General features: G+C 32.8%; 2 protein-coding genes and 1 long non-coding RNA gene across 3 annotated transcripts in view; all 3 read right to left on the reverse strand.

Annotated features, from left to right (window-relative positions):
- Positions 1-1,700: 1,700 nt before the first annotated feature.
- wapl (cohesin release factor wings apart-like) lies at positions 1,701-18,953 on the reverse strand. Its single transcript, XM_075298254.1, has 6 exons — positions 16,869-18,953; positions 8,122-11,739; positions 7,874-8,043; positions 7,708-7,796; positions 7,452-7,642; positions 1,701-2,797 (listed from the first exon to the last, which is right to left on the reverse strand). Exons 1-6 carry the CDS (start codon positions 17,802-17,804, stop codon positions 2,552-2,554), a joined length of 5,250 nt encoding a protein of 1,749 aa, XP_075154369.1. The 5' UTR covers positions 17,805-18,953; the 3' UTR covers positions 1,701-2,551.
- Positions 18,954-22,192: 3,239 nt separating this feature from the next.
- LOC142231900 (uncharacterized) lies at positions 22,193-22,562 on the reverse strand. The gene is made up of 2 exons (XR_012720954.1): positions 22,458-22,562; positions 22,193-22,400 (listed from the first exon to the last, which is right to left on the reverse strand). It is a non-coding gene; the product is annotated as an uncharacterized LOC142231900 (long non-coding RNA).
- A 1,828-nt stretch (positions 22,563-24,390) lies between these two features.
- Karl (lipocalin/cytosolic fatty acid-binding protein Karl) overlaps positions 24,391-27,157 on the reverse strand; it is a 52,884-nt gene continuing 50,117 nt past the window's right edge. Inside the window, exons 4-5 of the mRNA XM_075299672.1 lie at positions 24,736-24,892; positions 24,391-24,636 (exon numbers count right to left, since the gene is read on the reverse strand). Of these exons, the coding sequence (XP_075155787.1) occupies positions 24,474-24,636; positions 24,736-24,892 (320 nt within the window). The 3' untranslated portion in view covers positions 24,391-24,473. The remainder of the gene's footprint in view (positions 24,637-24,735; positions 24,893-27,157) is intronic.

Consider the following 27,157-nt stretch of genomic DNA (forward strand, 5'->3'; position numbering starts at 1 on the left):
TTGACAAAATTTTCTACAATAAAATTTTGACAAAATTTTCTGTAGAAATAAAATTTTGGCAAAATAGAAATAAAATTTTGCAAAAATTTTCTATACAAATAAAATTTTGACAAAATTATCTATAGAAATAAAATTTTGACAAAATTTTCTATAGAAATAAAATTTTGACAAAATTTTCTATAGAAATAAAATTTTGACAAAATTTTCTATAGAAATAAAATTTTGACAAAATTTTCTATAGAAATACAATATTGACAAAATTTTCTATAGAAATAAAATTGTGACAACATTTTCTATAGAAATAAAATTTCGACAAAATTTTCTATAGAAATAAAATTTTGACAAAATTTTATATAGAAATAAAATGTTGACAAAATTTTCTATAGAAATAAAATTTTGACAAAATTTTCTATAGAAATAAAATTTTGCAAAATTTTCTATAGAAAAAAAAATTCGACAAAATTTCCTATAGAAATACAATTTTGAGAAAATAAAGTTTTGACAAAATTTTTTATAGAAATAAAATTTTGGAAAAATTTTCTATAGTTTTGTGGTAGATTAGTTTTGTATCAAGCACGTTTATATCAACAATTATTAATTGGAAAAGAAAATAGACGTTTTGAATTGTTGCTTTGGATAATTGCTCTTCAAGTTTTAATAAACTTTGCAAACAAATATATTTTTATTGGGATTGTTCGGATACTTTGGGTAACATTTTAGAAGGTAATTTTGTTTTTTAATTGTGCAGTAAACCACAAAGTAAAAAAATATAACAGCAAACACCAACAACTGTTTTTGTCAGACATTTCCCGACATTAACTCCTGCTTATATGCAAGTGAAACAACCCATAATATTTATATTTATACGTTTATTTAAACAACTTCTCTTTATTAAGTTATAGTTATTTTTCATAATATTTTTTACTTTAAATTAAGGATTTGCTTGTATGATTTTAATTTTGAAAAAAAAAAAACAAAGAAATTAAAACATTTGTTTATATACTTTCATATAATTATACACATATACACAATTCTATTCAAAATTTGTTTGTTTGGTTTCTCTTACGCTTCGGTATTTTTTTTTAGATTTTGTTTTCTTTGTTCATTTTCATATATAAATATATAATAGATTTGCTCCCAAAAATGTATGAAATTTTTATTTTGTCTATATATAATAATTTAGAAATTTGTTATGGTTTCTTACAGAAAATTTTCTCTCAAAAAAGTTATTTAGTACATATTTGTTTAAATCCGATTGTAATGATTTCATTTAAGATTTTTTGTATGTGTGAATTATTTTTGCTTCTCTAATTTATTTAATAATTTAGTGAGTCGAGAAATAATAATAAAAAAAAAAAAACAAAATGAAAATAAATTTGTTAATATTACAAATAATTATTTCAACGATTGCATAGCAAATCTAAAAAAAAAACTAGTTTACAATTATTAACTATCTTGTTGTGGAAGAGGATGTAGAATGAATGGATGGAGCTGTTGCTGCAATGGCTTGAAATGAGTAAAAGACAAAATTCTTGAGGGCATGACTTATGATGTATGAGAATGTATGTATGTGTGTGTGTGTGTGTGGGAAGAGATGTTTCCTTAGGGAAAATGGTTTGTTTTGTAACATTTGTTTTTTTTTTTAATATGCACTTAAAAAAGGATAAATGAGGTGGTGTTGGGCTTGTGTAAAAACTAGATTTTTCTTATTTTTTGTTTTCTTTATTTACTAATCTTTTTTTCTTTTTCATACACATATGTATAGCATATATATTTATATAAAATAGATTTTATTTACAAGTTACATACTCACTATGATAAATATATGATGAAAGTAAAACAAACTAATATCTCTACTAATAATAATAATATTAATAAAATTTGTGCTTAAATAATATTTGGAAAACAAAAAGCAACGCAGACAAAAAACGAATGAGAGATACAATTAGTTAAAAAATACTTAGAATTTGCCTTAAAAAAAAGGATTCTATAATTTTCCTTTTTTTACTTTAGTTTATACACGGTGAATAAGTGATGTATGTGAGGATATTCCGTGTGTGTGTGTTTGTGAGTGACCTCAAATAGTGTTATCGTTGAAGGTGTGGTGGTGCTAAGAATAATTTTTGAAAGAAAGTGTTAAATCCTCTATTTCGCTGTTTTCATTGAAATAAGAGGAATATATTTTTTTATAGAATTTAAAAGTGTTTGTCTGTGAATGGGGATGTGCTTTGGGAAAATTACTTTTTTTGTTATTCTTTTAAAACTAATAAAAGCATTTAGAATCCTTTTTCTTATTGTGTTTTGTTTAATTAGGTTATTAGTATTTTCCTTGCCTTTTTTTGTTAAAATATGAAAGCTTATTAAAACCTTTTCGTTTTTAAATAAAAAAAATATTTAAAACGAAATATTACACATTGTTTCCTTTTCTAAAACAAAAAATATATACCATAAAAAATCTTAAATATGCAACTATATAATTAAATTTTTTTAATTAAAAACAAAACAGGCATTTTTACGGGTTCAAATTTTCGTACATGTTATTCAATTATTCTTATCTTTGACTATATGTCTTGTAAACACGTTGAGTTGTTGTTGTGCTCTGTGCCGTTGATGTATTTGCTATCTCATCGTCCTGGCGATGATGATGATGGGTTTCTAAATTCAGTGGCACAGCATCATCTTGGTAATCGTTGTCATTTTGCTGACTCGATTCTGTTTCATGTAGTAGATCTCGTTTCTTGAAATATTCCAATAATTTATGTGTAGATTTTATATGAGCCACAACTGAAGCTTCAGCCTAAAAGTATATATAGATGGATTATAAATTATTTCTTATTATAAAATATTTAACATTGGCAAAAAATGTATAGAATATTATTTGTATATGAAATTTGAATTTTAATGAGTTTGTAATATTTTCACAAAATTCGATCTAGTCTTTGATAATAAAATTATAATAAAAAAAATTATTTCCCCAACACAACCGAATAATTAGTCGAATTTGAAAATAATGAAAGGAAGATCTGTTAAATTTGTTTACCACGAAATAGACTTGTTCTTTTTTTGTAAAAATTTGATTATTGAAACAAATGACTTTTGAATTTGAAAATGAAAACACGTTTATTTGGCTGTGCAACCAGGTGAGAAAGGTCGAATTTGAAAATGTTGGAAATTTTAGATGTACCTAAAGTAGACCTTGTATTTGTTTACAAAAACTTCGATTTCTAACAAGTATATATGGTCGTAAGTTCGGCCAGGTTGAATCTTATGTACCCTCCACCATGGACTAAAGACGGTCATCCAAAATTGAATTACTTGGGCATTTTAAAACTTAACATCATCTTCTAAATTGTAAGTTAGTCCATGCGGGAAATATATTAAACAAAAGAACGGTCGATTAAATACGTATATATTCAGTTATTGACCGGTTATATAGCGAAGAAATAATTACGAACCGATATGAACTTTTGTGTGGTAATTATAGAGCTAGATTTGAAATATGGGGGCTATATACAATTATTAACACGAGTCAAATTGTCGAGTTGACAAAATTTTCTGTAGAAATAAAATTTTGACATTTTCTGTAGAAATAAAATTTTGACAAAATTTTCTATAGAAATAAAATTTTAACAAAATTTTCTATAGAAATAAAATTTTAACAAAATTTTCTATAGAAATAAAATTTTGACAAAATTTTCTATAGAAATAAAATTTTGACAAAATTTTCTAAGAAATAAAATTTTGACAAAATTTTCTATAGAAATAAAATTTTGACAAAATTCTCTATAGAAATAAAATTTGTATACAGAAAATTTTATTTCTATACCCGTGTAAAAATTGGGGGATCCAATCAGATATGAGTAGATCTCCAAATTGGCCCCTTTAGATATAAGCAGATATACCCACATATGATGAGATAGAACTAGATATAAAAGTATATAATTCCATATATGACCACATCTAATATCATATCCAATTATATATAGGGTAGATATAATTATATCTACGACATTAGACCTAGGCCAATATTGAGATCTTGTCAGATCTATTTTCATAGTAATTAGATATGATTAGATCTTACCATTTTTCGGATCTACTCATATCTAATTGTATCAAATTAGATCTCTCAATTTTTACTCGGGTAGAAAATTTTCTCAAAATTTTATTTCTATAGAGAATTTTGTCAAAATTTTATTTCTATAGAAAATTTTGTCAAAATTTTATTTCTATAGAAAATTTTGTCAGAATTTTATATTTCTATAGAAAATTTTGTCAAAATTTTATTTCTATAGAAAATTTTGTTAAAATTTTATTTCTATAGAAAATTTTGTCAAAATTTTATTTCTACAGAAAATGTTGTCAAAATTTGTTGTAGAAATAAAATTCTGTAGAAATAAAATTTCTATAGAAATAAAATTTGTACAAATTTTTCTATTGAAATAAAATTTTGACAACATTTTCTGTAGAAATAAAATTTTGACAACATTTTCTGTAGAAATAAAATTTTTACAAAATTTTCTATAGAAATGAAATTTTAACAAAATTTTCTATAAAAATAAAATTTTGACAAAATTTTCTATAGAAATATAAAATTTTGACAAAATTTTCTATAGAAATAAAATTTTGACAAAATTTTCTATAGAAATAAAATTTTAACAAAATTTTCTATAGAAATAAAATTTTCACAACATTTTCTATAGAAATATAACATTTTCACAACATTTTCTATGGCAATAAAATGTTGGTAGATTATTTTTGGCTCGAGTGGAAATCGTGATTTTTCTGTGATTGCGGATCGGTTTATGTGGGGGCTATATATAACTGAGATCGATACGGACCAATTTTGGCATGGTTGTTATCGGCCATATACTAGCGCAATGTACTAAATTTCAACCGGATTGGATGAATTTGGCTCCTTCAAGAGGCTCCGGAGGTCAAATCTGGGGATGGGTTTATATGGGGGCTATATATAATTATGGACCGATATGGACCAATTTTTGCTTAGTTGTTGGAGACCATATACAAACACCATGTATCAAATTTCAGCCGGATCGGATGAAATTTGCTTCTCTTAGAGGATCCGCAAGCCAAATCTGGGAATCGGTTTATATGTGGGCTATATATAATTATGGGCCGATATGGACCAATTTTTAACTATTTGTTAGAGGCCATATACTAACACTATGTACCAAATTTCCGCCAGATAAAATATGCTTCTCTTTGAGGCTCCGCAAGTTAAATCTGGGGATCGGTTTATATGGGGGCTATATGTAATTGTGGACCGATGTGAACCAATTTTTGCTTAATTGTTGGAGACCATATACCAACACCATGTACCAAATTTCAGCCGGATGGGATGAAATTTGCTTCTCTTAGAGGATCCGCTAGCCAATCTGGGGATCGGTTTATATGGGGGCTATACGTAAAAGTGAACCGATATGGCCCATTTGCAATACCATCCGACCTACATAAGTAACAACTACTTGTGCCAAGTTTCGATAGCTTGTTTCGTTCAGAAGTTAGCGTGATTTCAACAGACGGGCATGCTTAGATCTACTCAGAATTTCACCACGACCCTGAATGTGTTACAAACGGAATGACAAAGTTAATATACCCCCCCCCATCCTATGGTGGAGGGTATAAAAATTAGATAATAAGAAAATAAAACTGTAACATAAAATACTGATAAAAATAAAAAGTGAAATTGGAAAAAAATTGTTTTTTTAGTTTTCTAAATTTCTTCATCCAAATGAAATCCAAGACACAACTTCTAAAGCAATGCAAAGGATCCAAAAATGGAGTACTTCCGTCCTATGACAAGCCCATGTAAAATTCATTGGAGATGATCCAAGCTTGCACTACTCCAGGATCAAAAATTGGGGATTTGTGCTCTAAAAAAAAAAATATTGCGGACATTTTCAGCACTGCCGACAAACGAGAGTGCTGCGATTACCCTGTTTGCTTCTTTGAATTCTTTTCTGCCCGCTGAAATTATAGCATTTTATAGCTGGCAATATTTAATCAAAAACCACAGTGAGAAAAGAGTAGAAGTTACATGCAGTGTTATATGTTATTGTAGGTTTTTCATTGTTAGTCGATCACTAACTTTACTTGCAACGGATAAAATTCTTGCTAAAGTTTCGGAACTTGTCCTGTCTTCACACATTGTAAAAATTTCGATACAATTTTCCGCAACTTATCCATGCAAAACAACCTTTTTTATAATTTTCAGTCTTGCATTCATGTTGAAACTGAATTGAGATGTAAGTTCTATTCTATTTTGTGTACCAGAATATGTTGGAGACAGTTATGCTAACATACGCTGAGGAAAATATGCCACTTGTTTGGATATATAACGACCCGAAACAATAATAAAAGTTGGTGAGTGAATGGATTCGGAATCAGTGGCCAAGTCAGTCTACCGACCTCAATCCCATTGAAAACCTTTGGGGCGAACTCAACGAGATATTTCCCCAAGTCTCCCTGCAGCTACAAAAATCAATTGTGGGAAAATATTCATAAAGTATGGTATATACATGTAGAGATTTGCCGTAAGTTAAGTTCATCCATGTCTAAGAGAATTGAAGCTGTCCTTAAAAATACCGGTGAATATGCAGGATAAGTTAGTGCAAACACTAACTTTAATGTACAAATTCTTATAGTATTTTCACGTTTTTTCATATACACCTAATTACTGTCCACATAAAATTCAACGATTTTTTTGAATTTGCTTTATTTTAAGTTATTATTTAGTCCAATCTGAATTCCAAACTAATTTTCAAATACACGAAATATGTCTACTTTATAAATAATTCCGTAATATGCAATAATAAAAAAAAAAACATAAAATAGAAAAACCATGGCCTCGTTAAAAAAAATACTTACACCTATTTTTCTGTGCACATGAGTATATATATATTAAAAATCTAGTCAATGAATAGAAAAATTGCCAAATTTCCCACTAATTGAATTTTCGCAATGAAAGTTGGGTTGGGAAGCCCTGTCTAAATAAGTTAAGCCGATTACCCAATTGTACCGATAAAGATCCGGTCAGTCAAATTAAGTCGATAAGCCAAAGAATCGATTTTCGATTCTTCACTTCAATATTCGACTATACACTCGATGCACAGTCGATTTTCGGTGTATCTATATGAGGGCTGCATGAAACGATGGATATGTGGACCAACATTGGTACATAGTTATCAAGTGATAAAACGATACCATGTAACGAATTTTTACGAAATCTGATCAAAAGGTCAAATCGGGAATTAGGGTTTGAATTTTAACAATCAAGTATATCTGGTCGAATGGATATTTCGATGTGCTACAAACAAAATTAATAACTTTTTAAAATCCCCATCCTATCATGGTAATAATCAAGATTTCCATTTAGGTCAGAATTTTAAACCCCACTTAATATTAAATTAAGAGCAAATTAAATATGTACTTACGCTAGCAGTTAAATTCATAAAATTGTAGTATTTTTCTAAAACACTAATGATCTCTTTGAAACCATTGCCATTTACGTGGGATCGAACAATGGCTTCATATTCTTCATTGTCTGTTATGAGATGACCTATTAATATTGCCGTGTAACTGCCCTTCAAGGAATGTTCCATATGATGGCCAGCTTTTTGTAGTACTGTATAGAAAAAAATTGTTATTACAATCGACGTGAAAATGTTCTACAAAACATCAAACACTTACAATTATTTACAGTCTCATCAACTTCTTCCTGTTTCTTTTTATTTTTATCCTGTTTGTCCAGAAAGGCATCTGTATTCTTTTCCACCAATCTACAGGAATAAACAAAAAAAAGAGAAATAAACCACAAATTCTAAAAATTCATCACCATCATCATCATTTTACTTACCTAGCTAGCTCTTCACATTTATAAAAATAAGCCATCACGGCCGATATTGCAGTCTCTCTTTGATGTGTGGGATCATGACTTAAATTAAAGTCAGATGGAGCCCAAGCTTGCATAATACGTTTTCGATTTTGTAAGGTGTACATAGTTAAGTTATTGAGTAGCAAAAGGGACTGTAAAGCAAAACACAACAAAAAAAAATGTTAGATGACATTATTTTCAGCTTTAGCCTGTGTAATTTATGTACTTACCAATATACTCAGCTCAAACACACATCGATCCGGAATGTAATTGGGAGCTTTTAACAGCAAATGGAAACTTGTATCGATGACGTCAGATTTTTGACCCACCAATTCGGCACCCAGTGTATTTGTCGGACTAAACGGATGTGTCAGACTGATGAGCACTTTCATGAGTGGTATTAAGAGTTCTCTTATAACAATGCCTGGATTATCACGTGATGTAAATTCCGATGTTGGGTACATGATAAGCTCACGATTACACAGAGAATAGAGGGAGCATAAGGTGGTGGCGGCCGAACCCTTATTGTATGTGAGTATATATCGTTGATTTTCCTCATTCAATTGTGTGACATTTTCTAAAACACGCAGACACCGTTCTACGGTTTGCATATTATCCAAAAGGGGTCGTGTCCAGTTTATACCCGTCTCACTATACACATTATCGATGACTGGACGACAACAATCATTGATTGTTTTTATGATGTGCTCTAAACCACCCAATTCACGTAACTCTTCTTTGAACCAATCACCAGCTCTTTTAGAGGTAAGCGATAGCAAAGTTTCCATGGCTAAAGTTCCTACGGTTATTGTATCAACATTTAAATGTGTAGCCTTGCCCTGAACTTTGATTTCTTCGCATAATTCTCGAACTCTTTGTTTGTTCCTCTCATAATTTGCATGGTCGGCTGGAGCTGCAACCGTTTGTTCGGATTCCAACAGCAACATCATCAACTCCAGTGAATCTCTGTCCAAATCCATATTTAAACCTTCCTGCGATAAAATATACATGATTGCTGTGGTACACAGTCCCAGGGAGAGATCACGATTTGCATCAGATAGAGCTTTAAAGAATTTGGTAACGACACCATGAGCTCTAACGTGCATACGAAAAGCAGGAACCATACATTTGGTAGCTAATTGGAGAGCTGATAGGCACCTTGTAGACATGGGATTATGAGGTTGTAAAGCATCCAGAATATACTCGACGTCGTCATCCATTTCTTGATATTCACCAATTTCCTGGATTTGATGGGCCGTCTTGACATTGCGCACAACTGTGTAGTATTCTTTTGCTTTGCGATCAATTTTCACAGAAGTTATTGAATCAGCCATGGGATCATCAAGAGCCGAGCCAGTTGAAGGAATTGCTTGCGGATTTGGTTTAATGACTCGTGTCATTTTAATAGGAGGCACAGGACTACTACGAGTCTCATCACTATTAAAATCATTGTATATTGCCTCAACCGTGGCATTAGTATTCTTCGATTCGGGAACTTTACTGACTGTTGGAGTGGGCGCATTATCTTCGCTATTTGCATCGCCATTGGCTGTTGCATCCCAGCGATGTTTGTACAAATGTCGTTTGCCCACTCCTGCTTGTTCCGTTTGCTCTGATGGTACCCTACTCTTAAATATACTGCCCTTTTTCTTTGAGATAACCAATTTGACAGGTTCTACCTGTTGTGGATGTTGATTAGTGGCGGCGGAAGAAGAATCAGTTTGTTTTACTACAACGGTATTATTTACTTGTGTGTCCAGGGTTAAGGTACGCTTGAACTTATCCTTTATCTTGTAGTCTCTTAGCGGTGGCGACAAAGACGGATTTTCCCCGCCCAAACTACTTGGCGGTCGTGGTAAGGAACACGAATCCAGAGAATTGTTATCTTGCAGATCTATAGAAGGTGTGAGACGATTCTCATTGAATGGTTGTATCGGCGTAATTTGGGTATCTAGATTTTCCTCTGTTGTGGGCAAATCAAGGTTAAGCTGTTTGGCGGGTGGGGGTTGGGTGTAATCGTCAGCACCTTCCTGTACAGTACTCGATTGTAGTACTTGCGTAGCTTGCTGGTTTCTGCGTTTGCGACCATAGCTTTTTTGAGCGCCAGCGACTGCGTCTGTTGTTGTCGAATTCGTCGCAGTCATCGTCGTCTCACAAGGTTGTAGCTTATGATTGGGAACTTGATCCGGCGGGTTGTTGACTTTTATTGTAAGTGTTGTTGGAATTTTATTGATATTATTGTTGTTGTTTGTGTTATTGTTGTTATTGTTAAGGTTATTTGCATTTCTTGGTATTCGACCTCTTCGCGTTGTTACTGCCGGAGCTAATACAGGATTATTTTCTTCTTCCGATTTATTCGGAGAGGATTCCTCTGGAATGGCTGTTTGAGGTGTATCATCCATAACAATTGGTGAGTTAGTGTCATCGACAAACTTCTTACCTCTTCGCGTTGTTCGTTTAATTGGAGCAACGGGAGGCTCCTCTGCTGGTATAGCTGAGGGCTGCAAAACTGCTGCTGGTTTACGACCACGCGTTCTCGTCGTTTGCACTGGAGGATCCACATTTGTCGTAGGCTCTGTATGATTGAGTTTGGACCGACCTCTGGTTGGCCTTTTTGTAGTTACGACAGGAGTAGTAGTAGCATTATCGGCGGATTCTATATTTTCTCTATTATCATTGTCCAAACCATTCTCTTTTATAGCCTCGGGTTGTGGCTCTTCTATGGCCACATCCATTGCAGTTGTTTCGTCTCCTCTAAGGACAGCCAGTATATCTTCCTGCAAAGGTTCAGCTTCAAGTATTGTCGCAGAGGTTCGTTGCTGTTGACTACTTTCACCATCCATCATCATGGACTCCAGTCTTAATTCAATATCCGAGGGGGGCGCTACCAACGATGAGTGCTGGCTTGTTTCAAGGTCACTTGTTATCACACTAGAACCCCTACTATGCAAAACACAACTTTCTTCTGGAGGGGGTTGTACATCTAGTGGCGTACTATTACCTTTTGAAGATATACTTCCTAAAACTGATGATTGTGAATCGAAATCTCTTTCTGATAATGCTGCTGGCGATACTACTGTCCTCGCTGCAGATGCTGCTACACTTGAATGTGAAGGTGCTGCATGCAACAAGGATGGAGGAGGCGGGTGATGTGTCGTTAGTGGATGTTGCTGTTGATCTTGCACTATATTGCTATTAACAGTGTTCAGCGCCGGATGAGGTGAAGGAATTTTAAATTCACTCGATGTGCCTTGTTGAGGTGCGAGTTGTTCAACAGCAGCGTGTTTTAGATGCTTGCGTTTTTTATTTTTCTTCGATTTACCTTCTTTACCAGATCGTCCTGATGCCTCGAGGGCTTCCTTCTTGGCCTTTGCTTTGGCTGCTGCTGCGGCCGCAGCTGCTAGGGCATTCCTTATGACATCTGTTTTAATAATTAACTTCAAGCGTTCTTTTGGCGGCTTATCGGGTGAAATTTTAACCGTACAATAATTTATTTCAGGAGGTTCTGGTTCCGGTTCGTCCTCGTCCTCCTCTTCTTCTTCTTCCTCCTCCTCACCACTCTCTTCGCATTCTTCCTCCTGCTGCTGTTGATTAGTAGGGGCTGAAGAATTCAATACAGGCGATGGTGGTTTCAAAGGCTTCACAATAATCTTCGGTGTGGTTATAATGGCGGGTGCTGTGGAGTCTTCTACAGAGGCTTGTCGAGATTTTGCTAATGTCAACGACAATGAAGACTGTGGCGTCTCTGTGAGCGTTGTATTAGCAGCTGCGTTTTCGGATGGCGGCGTTGATGAGGAAGCATTCGGTTGCTGTTCTTCGCTATCGGTACTAACTAAACGTGAGGTACCCTGTAATTAAAAAAAAAAATAATAATAAAATATTTAACACAATTAATTGCAGTTTAAATACACAAATAAAAAACAACTCAACCAGTCGACCGCCAAATAACAAATATTTTATTTTTTGCCTTTTTGTTCAATGGAAGAGTAAAACAAAAGCCACGAAAAAAGAAAAATAGTGAAAGCAAACAATAAGAAATTTGATGACAGAGTTGCCAATAGCGTTGTTTATAAGAAAACTCAGAAAGATCTGTGTGGCCAGATCACTCTCATAAAAAGGCGCGTAAACATTCTCAAACAGTGTTGCCAATTTGGTGCTTTTAGCACCAAATTTAGTGCTTTTTGATTTCTAAAAAGCACCAAATTGCCTTTTTGGTGCCTTTTCAAAAAAAGCACCAACTTGGTGCTTTCTGGCATTTTCATTTAGTGCTTTTGGTGCTTTTTTTATTTTGAACAGAATTAAGTTTAATTGATACAAAAATTTTGATTAGACTTTCAAGAGCCGAAGAAACTCAAATTTATTGCCAAATATAGAATTTGATTGTTGAAGTTGGTATTGATTATTTTTTAATTAATATTGTTATTTAGGGTACTCTTTAGGAAAGTGGAGCGATGAGTGTCGAATTTTTGAATTTGGTAAAGATGTCATTAAAAATGTTTGTATTAAATTCACAAAAGCACAACTGAAATAAGCAATAGACTCCTTCCATATATTAATATTTTGAAAGTTGAAAAACATCACTGATCAAAATGAATTGGACGAAAGCATTAAAACTGATCAAAGTGTATACTTGAATAGCGGTTCATAATGGTGAGTACTAAGTTCGAGTTTTGCCGCTAAAGTGAAAACTATATCAGTAAAAAAGGCATAAAATTATGCATATTTTGCTGCAAAATTTGATTATAACTTGATGGGGAATAGCCAAAAGCAGATTTTCACAAAGTTTGTATTCCTTAAAATGAATTATTAAAGAAAAGTAATTGTGAAAAAAATTACTCTTTTAGCAGCTAAACTCGATCTTAATACCCACCTTAACTTCTTAAAATTCAATTCACAAGAGAAGTTTTTTTTTTTTTTTTTTTTTTTTTTTTTTTTTTTTTTAGTAGAGCATTTAATTTTCGATTTTGTGGTGGAAGGTGGTATGTTAGAATTTATATTATATTTTTGGTGCTTTTTGGCCTTGGGGAGTTGGCAACACTGTTCTCAAATGCAACGTGAAAGTGGGTTAAAGAGAGTTTTCTCTTTCTCTTCGATCAAATCAATTTTGAGAGGTCAAAGAGAATATTTTATTTACAATTGCTTGAGCACTTTGTCATGCAGTAGCATTTGGCCTAAATTCTTTGGAGTATGAGTTATGGAAGAAGTAATTAAAGTAGGTTCATATGAAAGTGCTGCTATTGCTTCCATCCATAAAAAAAATATTGTCCTTGTTTAAAAAATATGTTTTTATAAAGACGAATATGAAATAAGAATATCCACATCAAATGTTGGCTAGTGTACTTTTTTTCTTAGTGGAACTAGCCTTTTAGGTAAATTGTTGTGTTTAATTGTTTGGCAAACTCCAAAATATAACTATATTTGTTGGTGCTAAAAAGGTCGGTACAATATTAGGGTTTCGAGTGGAAAAATAACTTTTATGTATTAAGGTGGGTACTATGTTCGGTTTCGAGTTGAAAATCATTTTATTTTATTTATTTATTTATTATCATTTTACAACCAAGCGATGACTTCACCTAATATAATCAAAATTTTAAATGAAAACAAACTTACATATTCCCATAATGTCTTGCCAAAATTTAGAGGAACAAGAAACTGTGCATCAATTGAGTTAATTTATCTGCTTTAAGCTGAGTACTATGTTCAGTTTTCAAGCTGAAAACCAGCATATTTTCACTGTTATTTTTTTTAATCAATTAATTTCGAAATATTACATGGTTCGCAATCAATACATTGGATCTTTTCCATCCATAATTTGAAGAGACTTGATAAAAATGCTATCGTCTTCATATATATTTTTGCACTTTTAATTTAGTGTTTTGGTGAAAAACTCGAACATAGTACTCACATTTATATTGAACTGTTTTAATAAAGTAACCGCGAAAATTTCAACTCAGAAAGCGAACATAGTACTTAACTTTACATTAAAATTAAAATTAAAGTTTTGATAGAAAAAAAAATTTGATAGAAAGAGCTTATTTGAGTTTGTTTGATGGAAACAGTTTTCAAACAGATTTTGAGGGGTTTTAGACGATGCAATTGGTTGCGTGCAATTTTTTGTATTCTCTTTTAAAGTTGCTTCTTAAAAACTTCAGCATTTATACGTTGAAATTTTTCATGCAATCGCTTGAAATTTCAAGTTTCAGAAATGTCAAAAAATTGCAAGAGGAACGGAAAACATGAAATTTTTTCTACCCCCTTTGCTTCTCTACCCCGCTTGCCAACAAACAAGAATTGCGTGCAATTATTGCATGCAATTATTGCATCGTCTAAAACCCTTCTTTCTTTCAAAAATGTTGTCGTATGTGCCTCTCGCCAATTATGTGCAGATCAGAGAATGAAGCCGACCCATTTTTGTCGGCGGCGGCTGATACTAAAGTTTTACCTCTGGCGGCGTCGGCTTGACGGCTAAGCCGATATAAATTTGTCTATTCGGGGGCGCACAATCATCCATTATAAAATCAATTTCAAGTTATTCGAATGGTATTGAGATTGGTTGTACAACCATTCTTACAATCAAATTTACATTTAGTTAAAATTTTCTGAGCTAAATATTTGCAAAAATGTTATAGCAGTTTGAAATTGATTGATTGTGGGTGGAAGGTTCAACATTTTGACAAAAATAAAACAATTATTATTATATTTTTCTGATTTAAATCGATATTTTTGATTAATTGGCGGCTTAATTTGAGTCGAGATGAGTCGACATATTCGGCGGCGGCGTCGACTGGCAAAAAATGGTCGGCGGCGACTGAAATCAGCGGCGAGACTCGGCGGCTTCATTCTCAGGTGCAGATGGATAGATATACCTGTCTTTTAGAATTACGGTCATCATGTAGCTCTGTTAGGTTTTAACTGCCAACTAACAGAAAATAAATTGCAAACCTTTTCTCCGGTTAACTTTTAGTAAAAAAATTTCAGCAATTAAGTTCCCCACTGGCATATGAAATATTTAGACAGATGACAGATATTTCCGAAGTATGGCTTAAAAGTTCGTTAGCTAACGTAGCACTAACGGAGCTTCATGGGGTATGTATGACATGGTATGTATTCCACCTCAATGATCACTTATGATAAAAGAGCTCCATATCGATTCATATGGAAGCTATATCAATATGAAAAATATTTTGTATTTGGTATTCAATGAATCTAATGGACCAGAATAAAAATAGATTTAGTGGAGCATCTATGCAGTTTTCTTTTGTCAAATCAGAAATTAAGTTAACCATCATTCAATGTCCATTTCAATAACTAGTTACATGTGGTTGTTTAAGGGTTTAAGCGTGTTTACGTACTATAGAAAAATTTTCTTGAGATTTTTCCACACATTCAGCAGGTATATTTATCTCATAGAAAAAGATAGAAAACTTATCGTGAGAAAAATTTACATAACATAGGTCAACTGAGTACAGGATAATGGATTAACCATATACGCGATCGGAGTAATACAGTATAAAAGCCGGTAATACCGGTTTTCGCAATGACACGTTCGCGGTTATTTTATAAATTAATATTTCATGTTGATGTAAATAATTTTACTCAATTAACGAGTGCAGACTTTTTTCATACGGATTTTGTCAACATTTAAAAGGAGTATGTTTATTTTCATTTATATTTTTAATTAAAATAATTAAAAAAAGTGGGATATAGATATTTTACTGCAAAAACGGATCTCGTTTATATTTAATGCCAAAAGTACATATTGGGACAAACGATACGGGAAATTGTTATACGAAATTCCAAAAAAAGGTTTACCCTTTGCATTTTTTTAGTTGGCATAGTCGAGTTTTTAATTATTATATATTTTCTGTTTGTTAAGGGGATTAAGCATAAACTATACATTAATGTGAAGATTGAAGTAAAATAACAACTTAGAAAATCTACATGGGACTTTTATTGACGGCAGTTAATTTTTTCAATTTTTGTTTGCTTTTTGCAATGCGACAAAATGAACAGGATACGACCTCTTGCTCTTAAACAGCGTTAGACGCTGAAATGGTCGTCTCATAATTTCTTGTTTTCCGATCTTCTGAAATGTCTACTATCTTATTTGCCTCACCTATCTTAAATCACCAATCTACCAATATTTTTAAGCTGGTTATTGTTCAGCATAGACCGACTCGCGCCCACGCAGAAACTCTTTAAACCAATTTTCTACGGTAGCCATTCTCAGCAGAATATTCAAGAATGGAAAGGAAAATAATTGAATTGAATCGACCGAATGTGCCCTTTAAACACTTTCTACAGTCTGTGCACGGTCCTACATTCACACGTGGCAAGCACAAATAAGCTAGACAAAAGTCGTTTATGCAGAAGCCACCGATTTGCAGTATTTATTATACCTGTCTTGCATATAAAGGGTCAAATGTTCTATTCTATATTTCACATATGAATCTGGACCAGCATTTTCCATTTGACCTAGTTGAGGGTCACCATACCCTTATTTTTGTAGGCTATTTATAGAGAACCTTAAACATGGTAAAAACATCCGTGTTTACCATCGGATATAGCGTTAAAAGATTTATCTTTCACATATAAATCTGGTGGGCATTTTATCCATTTTATCAAAAAAAAAAAAAAAAGATTTACAGCTTCTTTTTAGAATGTGTAACAACCTATGCAAGAACTTGGGTGACATATTGGTTATATATAGACATATATTTCAGTGTAGGGTTCAAAATTGGATTTGTAGTGACATTGGTTCAAGAATGGTTTACACTTCCATTCCATGCACCGCCGGACAGGCTACAATCCATATTCTTAAAGTTTTGGAAACATTTTATTAATGATTTGATTTGCAAGAACTACATAATACAATGGCCCCAATCTAGTATCCACAGGTGGCTTTTACAAAAAAGAAATGTGTTCCATAAACTGTTTATTTCATGTTTATTCTTTTATATTCGAATAATTATATTACCTTTGATATCCTTAGAACAATGGGAGGATGTTCGGGAGTTTTGGAAGCTGCGCTATTGACCACTGTTTGTGGCTGATGTATAATTGATGGTGGCTGTTGTGGTGCAGCAGGTGGTGGTAAAACCGGCTCCGGAGTATCACACGATGCGTAAACATCGTCAACTTTATGAGCGGGCGTTGGTGGCGGGGTCTCTTGAACGCTGACCACCTTTTCGCCTTTTTTCGGTTTCGTCGCAACGATATCTTTAACTGGAGTGGGATTGCGTTCGTCGTAATCATCCTCACAATAGTTGACAGCTTTTCTAGCCCTACCTAGTACACGCGAAGGTGGTGCTTCGGGTTTAAGCTCTTTTTCTTTCTTCTTTTTCGTTGGTTTCGAGTCGGGTGGTGGCTTATCATTAACCTGAAGATCTCCTGATGTTTCTGTTGTGCTGTCTGTGGAGCTGTTATTTTTCTTGGAGGGCTTTTTAGGTGTTTTCTTCTTCCGCTCAGCAGAATTGCTTTTGGGTATTTTCAGCTTTATGGGCTCACGCACCGGTGTACTCAGAAAGGAGGGCATTGTAGATGTACTGTTGGACTCACGAGTAGGGGAGGCGGGTGTGCGGGGTATTTGTTGTATTATTTGTGCTATTACTTCGGGCGGTGTGGTATTGCGTGATTTGAAAAATTTACGGGGCTTTGGTGGATCCAACGTCGATACCGACTGATCATCATCCTTATGGGATGCCGGGCTCTCCTGCGGGCTGGCAGCCGCTACGGCAGCAGCTGCTGCAGCGACTGCAGCCGGTAAAGCGGACATGGTGTAGGTGCGTGTCGAGGTAAATCCCATCTTACCCCATTTGCCCATTGTGCCCAAGGACCGAGCTACAGTGGGACGATTTGTGCTTTCCTTGGAGGTTTCCAAAGGAACCACAATGTGTTTGCCCCAACGCGACATATTGATTGTGGTGTTCTTTCTTCGGTTGTTGATCAGAGATCTATCAGACTTCTGGTTTTTGTATGTTTGATTGTATCTATCCCCACTAGGGACCAATATTAGATGTCCTTATACTGTTATTGCTATTTAACAGTACATATATTTTTAATTTATTTATTACGAGTCGCAAAAATTGAGTAAATTTTACGTCTTCCATGAAGACAAAACGGTATGGGGAAAATTATTATTTTAAAAATTTGGGGTTACTCGGAGGAAAAATACTAAACCAAAACAATGCACTTTAAACGTCAACCTTCTTCTTTTTGCTCGTTTATGTCATCACACACGAACAACAACAACATAACGGCGTATGAGAGAAGGAGAATGGGAGATCAAATTGACTGAGCATTTGGTTGAGGGAGGGGGAAAAATTCAAAGAAGGGACGGCAAAAATATATCCACTTTTTTTGGTTGCTGCACGGTTGGGGGTTTCTACACTTAGCTTTTAATTTATAGTTTTGAATTTGAATTCTTGTTGTTAAAAATGTATTAACAATTTATTTGTTTAAGATGTTGTTGAATCTATTGACACAATTTTTTTCACGATTTTCTCTCTGTCATTCATTCATAACTGAGATTTCTTTTTGTTGGTGTTTCTCACTCATTCTTTCTATCATGTACACGAAGAAATACAGCTCTGCTTCAAGTTTCATCTGATGTTTGGTGGTGTGTGTTGATACGTATGGATGTGTTGTTCCCACTTTTACTTATTGGCGCAATTTTTTCCCATTGTTTTCACGAAATTTTTCACTATTTCGACACTTTTTCTTAATGTATTTTTCCCATTTATGCATAAATTTATACATATTTGCTATGTGCTTTTGGCCTCTAGGGCATATTCATTTGTTAAAAAATGAACAGAGGACTAGAGCGACGACGACGTACTACATACTCTAGCAGTCCACTTCTTTTTCTACGTTTTCATCTCATAGGCCATTTAGCCAAAATTTTCACTTCTGATTTTCACCAACAATTCACAATTTTTACATCCAACTATCATTTGAATTCGAAAGATGGTACATTGAATTTTGTTTTCGAATATATTTTTGTTATTTATTTTTGGTTATTTAATTATAATAGTTAAAAATATTTATGTTTTATGGACTCTGCACGTATTATAATAATTGAAGCCATTTTTATAAATCTCGCTCTCACTCAATGGGTTAGAAAGAGACAATAATATGTGTAATTAGTCGAACAAACGTAAATCCAAAATATTCGCATCGTAACTTCGAATAGTAAATGTAGTGAAGAAAATTTAACGCAATCTATAAAACGTATCTTAATTTGTAGTCCATTCAAACGACATGGTAAATCGAACGATTTTCCACCCACTAAGTTGCTATTAAAATTTTTGCAACAATTTTGCTCAGAAACAGAGAATGAAGCCGACCCATTTTTGTCGGCGGCGGCGGACACTAAATTTTTGCCTCCGGCGGCGGCGGCTTGACGGCTGAGCCGATATAAATTTGTTCACTCGGCGGAGGACAGTTATCCATTATAAAATCGATTTGAAGTTAATCGAATGGTAATGATATTAGTTGTACAACCTATCTTACAAACAAATTTACTTTTCGTTCAAATTTTCTGAGCTAAATTTTTGCTAAATTATTATAGCAGCTTAAATATGATTGGTTGTGTTCAAAATTTTGGAAAAAAATACGACAATTATATATATTTTTTTCTGATTTAAATCGATATTTTTGATTAATTGGCGGCTAAATTTGAGTCGAGATGAGTCGACATATTCGGCGGCGGCGTCGACTGGCAAAAAATGGTCGGCGGCGACTGAAATCGGCGGCGCGACTCGGCGGCTTCATTCTCTGCTCAGAAAATTTGAATGAAATGTAAATTTGATTGTAAGATTGGTTGTACAACTAATCTCATTACCATTCGGGTAAATTTAAATTGATTTTATAATGGATAATTGTGCGCCGCCGAATAGACAAATTTGTATCGGCTTAGCCGTCAAGCCGCCGCCGTCGGAGGCAAGAATGTAGTGTCAGACGCCGCCGACAAAAATGGGCCGGCTTCATTCTCTGAATTCTATCTTAAAGCTGAGTACTATGTTCAGTTTTCAAGCTGAAAAACAGCTTCTTTTCACGGTTACTTTTTTTAATTAATTAATATAGTAATATAAAATTATTTGCAATCAATTCCTTGGATCTTTTCCTTCCATTAAGGCCGGTACTCTGTTCGGTTTTCGCGTTGAAACTCCATACAAAACCAAAAAATGCGAAAAATTTGCGAAATTTTTTCCATTTGTGATACTTTGTTTTTTCGTGTTGAAAAACTGACGTTTATAGCACGGCGCCATTTGCAATGTGAATTAAGAAATAATTTATTTATTAAAAACTATTTGTGCGGGTTTATAAATCAAACACGGGCCATATTTTTGATCCGAAACTATACAAAGGATCAAAGGAATAGCAGATCAATTGCCCAAGCAAAAATAAAATGTTATTTTGTAAAAACAAGCAACAACCACCAACTTAATCCAATAATGCTCCCTGTAAAATAGCGCTCCAAGCTACCTAAAAAAACGCCGCTTTCTATGTGCGAAATAATGGTTTCCATAAAAATTTTTCGCAAGAATGAACATAGTACCGGCCTTTATTTGGTAAGACTTGATCAAAATATAATCGACTTCATACATATTTTTGTACTTTTAGTTTAGTGTTTTGGTGAAAAATCCGAACATAATACTCACCTTTAGTTTATCCGGACGACAGTGGTCGTGTCGAACACACCCCCATATATTGGCCACATTATAAGTTAAGTCCGAAGGCATGTTGTTGTTGTTGTAGCCCTTTGGAGTTGGTATTTTCGAGTTTTTCGGGAAATAAGCATACTCCAAATGGGGGTTTGCAGTCCTTGGACAGGGTTGAAAACCCTGTGTCCGCCCCGGGCCGTAGACCCGACTGCAACGAGGGCGGAGTCCGAAGGCATAATCGATGCTGCTGTATGTTTATGGGATCGATAACACATTTACCGATTATTTAGTCATCAACGAATTGTCGCATCGATTGGATACGATTGGATAATGCGCTTTACAGACTATCAGTTATTCCGGACGACAGTGCTCGTGTCGAACATATCCCATATATTGTGCACAATATAACTTAAGTCCTAAGGCATAATCGATACTGCTGCATGTTTATGGGATCGATAACACATTTACCGATTATTTAGTCATCGCCGACAAGTCGACATTACGTCCGGAATAACTGATAGTCTGTAAAGCGCATAAGATTCTTTGCAAACACAGACATTCCGTCCGGAAAAACTTATACCCCCATATTCATAAAAGTTAACGTAAACTCTAAACTACTACTACCATACAAATTCCTTCGGTAAACGGTTAGTAAATTTTAAGAATATGGGCAATAGTCTGTAATGCGCTTTAGGTGCTTTACAGACTATCAGTTATTCCGGACGACAGTGCTCGTGTCGAACATATCCCATATATTGTGCACATTATAAGTTAAGTCCGAAGGCATAATCGATACTGCTGCATGTTTATGGGATCGATAACACATTTACCGATTATTTAATTATCGCCGACAAGTCGTATCGATCCGACACACTGTAAGATTCTTTACAAACACCGACATTCCGTCCGGAATAACTGATAAGGCCGGTACTCTGTTCGGTTTTCGCGTTGAAACTCCATACAAAACCAAAAAATGCGAAAAATTTGCGAAATTTTTTCCATTTGTGATACTTTGTTTTTTCGTGTTGAAAAACTGACGTTTATAGCACGGCGCCATTTGCAATGTGAATTAAGAAATAATTTATTTATTAAAAACTATTTGTGCGGGTTTATAAAACAAACACGGACCATATTTTTGTTCCGAAACTATACAAAGGATCAAAGAAATAGCAGATCAATTGCCCAAGGAAAAATAAAATGTTATTTTGTAAAAACAAGCAACAACCACCAACTTAATCCAATATCGCTCCCTGTAAAATAACGCTCCAAGCTACCTAAAAAAACGCCGCTTTCTATGTGCGAAATAATGGTTTCCATAAAAATTTTTCGCAAGAATGAACATAGTACCGGCCTTAAAGCGCATTACAGACTATCACCCTGCCAACATTTTTTGAATTTGGGGACTCTTTTGAGAATCCCCACTACGTCGAAAACAATCATATACGACATCAAAAACTCGTCGGAAAAGCGCCGTCACTATTGAGAAGTTGTACCACGCCAAGTTACTACAAAAATGTTTCGCATGAGTGCAATTATTAGGTGCCTTTATAGATCAATTTAGAACGACGCCAATAAGGGACCCTCCAAACAATCAGAAAAAGTGCATTTTAAGATAGTTGTAAAAGAATCATTGTGGTCGAGTAAAACACGTTTGTTTAGATATTTATTAATTTGATTAAACATTCACAAATTCTTAAAAATATAACATTTATACCACTATCACATTACATTTAACATAATTTTTGGCATTAATGATGATGTTGAGTTACAAGTAGCGAGTTACATGTTGCTGCGTCTATCAACCAGTGTTTTTATTCCATGGAGGCAGCGTGTCTGTAAAATATCTGAAAAACAATCACTTTATTCCATTTGGAAAATCACCAAATTGTTCACCAATATACCTTTCACAATTTTAAGCATATAATCTATGTTTTCAGAACTTTATTTTCGTTTTTATTTAATTAAAATATAACAAGCTGGTTGCGCTTGGCGTTTCACAAAAAAAATGGCTTTTTTAACAGTAGGGATGGCAAATTACTTGCATGTACTTTTTGTTGTACCTTTTCATGATGGTTGAAGTGACATTTACGAGTCTGTGGTAACGATGAGGTTGAAATGGAACTTTGAAATGCTGGCAGGGCAGTTATTCCGGACGACAGTGCTCGTTTCGACCATATCCCGAACAGTTTTTACCAGCATACGCCGCCGCCGAATATATCGACTCATCTCGACTCAAATTTAGCCGCAAATTAATCAAAAATATTGATTTAAATCAGAAAAAACTAATAATTGTTGTAGTTTTTGCAAAAATTTTGAACTTTCCACCCACAATCGATTAGTATCAAATGGTTGTAATACAATTTGAAGCAAATATAAATTTTGTTTTAAGATTAGTTGTACAACTAACCCTCCACCAGAAAATGAAGCCGACCCATTTTGTCGACGACGGCTAATGCGCTTTACAGACTATCAGTTATTCCGGACGACAGTGCTCGTGTTGAACATATCCCATATATTGTGCACATTATAAGTTAAATCCGAAGGCATAATCGATACTGCTGCATGTTTATGGGATCGATAACACATTTACCGATTATTTAGTCATCGCCGACAAGTCGTATCGATCCGACACACTGTAAGATTCTTTACAAACACTGACTTACGCCCGGAATAACTGATAGTCTGTAAAGCGCATAACACAAAATTTTTTTCTCCGGCGGATTGACGACTAAGTCGATATAAATTTGTCAATTCGGCGGCGAACAATTATCCATTATAAAATCAATTTGTCATCCAAATGGTAGTGAAATTAATTTTACAACCAAACTTACAATCAAATTTAAATTTTATTCAAATTTTCGGAGCTAAATTTCTGCAAAATTATTATAGCAATTTGATACTGTTAAAATCAATTTGAAAATTCAAAATTTTAGCAACAAATACAATTATTATAATCATCTGGACTCAAAATTAACCGCAAACATGTATCTCAGAAAATTTGAATGAAGTGTGAATGTGATTGTAAAATTGGTTGTACAATTAATCTCATTAGCATTCGATAACTTCGAATTGATTTTATATTGGATAATTGTCCTCCGCCGAAGACACATATTTATATCGGCTTAGCCGTCAAGCCGCCGCCCCTGGAGGCAAAAACTTATGGTGTTTTCTTTTCTGAAAAAAGTGCTTTGCCTTCATTTTGTCTGTACAGAATGCGCATTTTTAAAATGTTACCAGCAACCTAAAAAAATGCTATCATTTCAGCGGGCAGAAAAGAATTCAAAGAAGGAAACAGGGCAATCGCAGCACTCTCGTTTGTTGGCAGTGCTAAAAATGCCCGTAATTTGCCTCTAATGGTGGCGCTATTTTTACAACAGAATTCGAAGCCTTTTCGCACTTTTGCCTGTTTTTTTAGAAAAGAATCTAAAGAGTAAATTTTCCGGGCAAAATGCAAAAAAGTGTGCATTTTTTACAAGAAAAGAAAACGCCATTAGTGTCAAATATGGGTCGGCTTCATTCTCTGTATCCGAACCGAAGATGTGTTGGGAAAGTGTTTGCCTAGAGTTGAAATCTAATTTCATTCACAATAACTAAATTAGAGATTGTGTCTGAGCTAACACCTAGCAATATAACAGTTGTCGCAGTTGCATAATGTGGCACAATCTAAATTTTAGTTCAGCCACAAACCACATTATTGGTGTGGCGTTTACACACCAGTTAGTATAATTTAGTGCCACGGGGAAGATATTACAGGTAATGTTACTTGATATGGATTCTCTACAATATTACTTGATATGGATTCCCTAAAATATGCTTGTATTAAAAAAAGAACTCTTACATTTTATGCAAATTCTTATTTATTTCCTAATCTATGAGAGTAAACATTATTTTTATATATGTATAATGGGACAACAATATTAATTTTTTAGAATAATCTTAAACATATTTTTAGCATTTTTACGACCATTCACAATATAGGCCAAAGGGTCGTCCTGTGATGATTCCATTAGATTATCACAAGTGGTTTGATTGATTGGAAACATGAAGGACAGATCAATGTCATAACGTGGTAATTTTTCTCTGAAAAATATAAATAAATAAAAAAATATAAAATAAAAATATAAAAAAATAAAAATAAATACCATAAAAGATATATGAAATATTTGCATATAGACTTACTTTAGGAAATTCACCACATTCTCACCCAGAGTTGGTTCACGTGATAGAAGTAGAGCCGATAGATAGCGTGGATGTTTTTTCTTCTCAGCACAATGCATGATAAGACCCCATGATTTATAGTCTGTATCCAGAACATATGTGTTATAAATGCCTTCATCTAAAAATAGTACATGAAAGAGAGTATAAAAAATCTTAATAATTTTTAAATGTCATGTACATGTATTTAAATAAATAATTAAATCTACTAAAATAGTGAAAGTCTGCAAATAATGTTATTGTTAGGTAAACTAGCAAAACTTCTCCGGTATGTTTACAACTCAACAAGAACAAAAACTACATTTCACTCGGCATCCGTACTTCACTACAAAAAGAAGGTCCTTCGTTATTGAGTTTAACATATACTCGGGTAGCATTCATTGAGAAGATCATCACTGTGGTGATCCCTGCCAACATTTTTCGAATTGACGTCGCTTATGAGAATCTCCACCAGCGTTGCCACAATGAACTTTAATTTTGGACCAACATTTTTCCAAAATTGGACCAAAATTCGTACCAGCGGACCATTTTCCCAAATTAATTTAATATAATTTAAAAGTTAAAAATTTACAAAAAGTTTGTAAAAATTTTATTTCTATAGAAAATTTTGTTTCTATAGAAAATTTTGTCAAAATTTTATTTCTATAGAAAATTTTGTCAAAAATGTATATCTATCGAAAATTTTGTCAAAATTGTATTTCTATAGAAAATTTTGTCAAAATTGTATTTCTATAGAATTTTTGTCAAAATTTTTTTCTATAGAAAATCTTGAAAAATACTTTTTGACCAAAATGAACCAATATCAACAAAATTCCATTTGGTCCGACCTTTCTATAGAAAATTTTGTCAAAATTGTATTTCTTTTATTTATTTATTTTATTTTTGATACGTTTTACAAAATTTTCTTCCTATACAAAATGTTGCAAAATTTAATTTCTATAGAAAGTATTTTTAAAATTTTATTTCTATAGAAATTTTTGTCAAAATTTTATTTTTGCAGAAATTTTTGTCAAAATTTTTTTTTCTATAGATAATCTTGAAAAAAAAAACTTTTTGACCAATATGGACCAAAATCAACAAAATTCCATTTGGTCCGACCATCGGATTTTGTTAAAATTTTATTGTATTTCTATAGAAAATATTGTCAAAATTTTATTTCTACAGAAAACTTTGTCAAAATTTTATTTCTATAGAAAATTTTCTTAAAATTTTATTTCTATAGAAAATTTTGTCAAAATTTTATTTCTATAGAAAATTTTGTCAAAATTTTATTTCTATAGAAATTTTTCTTAAAATTTTATTTCTATAGAAAATTTTGTCAAAATTTTATTTCTATAGAAAATTTTGTCAAAATTTTATTTCTATAGAAAGTTTTCGCACAATTTTATTTCTATATAAAATTTTTAACAAATTTTCTTCCTATACAAATTTTTGCATAATTTTGTATATATACACATTTTTTAATGTTTATTTCTGTACAAAATTTTATTTCTATAGGAAGTATTGTTAAAATTGTATTCATCAAATCTCATATCTCTATCAAAATTTTATTTCTATACAAAATTTTGTCGAAATTGTATATCTATAGAAAATTTTGTCAAAATTTTATTTCTATAGAAAATTTTGCCAAAATTTTATTTCTATAGAAAATTTTGTCAAAATGTTATTTCTATACAAAATTTTGTGAAAATGTTATTGCTATAGAAAATTTTGTTAAAATTGTATTGCCATAGAAAATTTTGTTAAAATTTTATTTCTTAGAAAATTTTGTCAAAACTTTATGTTATTTCTACAGAAAATTTTGTCAAAATTTTATTTCTATAGAATTTTTGTCAAAATTTTATTTCTACAGAAATTTTTGTCAAAGTTTTTTTCTATAGAAAATTTTGTCAAAATTGTATTTCTATAGAATATTTTGTCAAAATTGTATTTCTATAGAATTTTTGTCAAAATTTTTTTCTATAGAAAATCTTGAAAAAAACGTTTTGACCAAAATTAACCAAAATCAACAAAATTCCATTTGGTCCGACCTTTCTATAGTAAATTTTGTCAAAATTGTATTTCTATAGAAAGTTATCGCAAAATTTTATTTCTTTTATTTATTTATTTTATTTTTGATACGTTTTACAAAATTTTCTTCCTATACAAAATTTTGCAAAATTTAATTTCTATAGAAAGTATTTTTAAAATTTTATTTCTATAGAAATTTTTGTCAAAATTTTATTTCTACAGAAATTTTTGTCAAAATTTTTTTTCTATAGATAATCTTGAAAAAAAAAATTTTGACCAATATGGACCAAAATCAACAAAATTCCATTTGGTCCGACCATCGGACCAAATTTAAAAATTAATAATTTTCTGGACCAGTTTTGGCAACCCTAATCCC

The sequence above is a fragment of the Haematobia irritans genome, chromosome 3 (genome assembly GCF_050003625.1).
Source record: "Haematobia irritans isolate KBUSLIRL chromosome 3, ASM5000362v1, whole genome shotgun sequence".
In the NCBI taxonomy this organism is placed as follows: Eukaryota; Metazoa; Arthropoda; class Insecta; order Diptera; family Muscidae; genus Haematobia; species Haematobia irritans.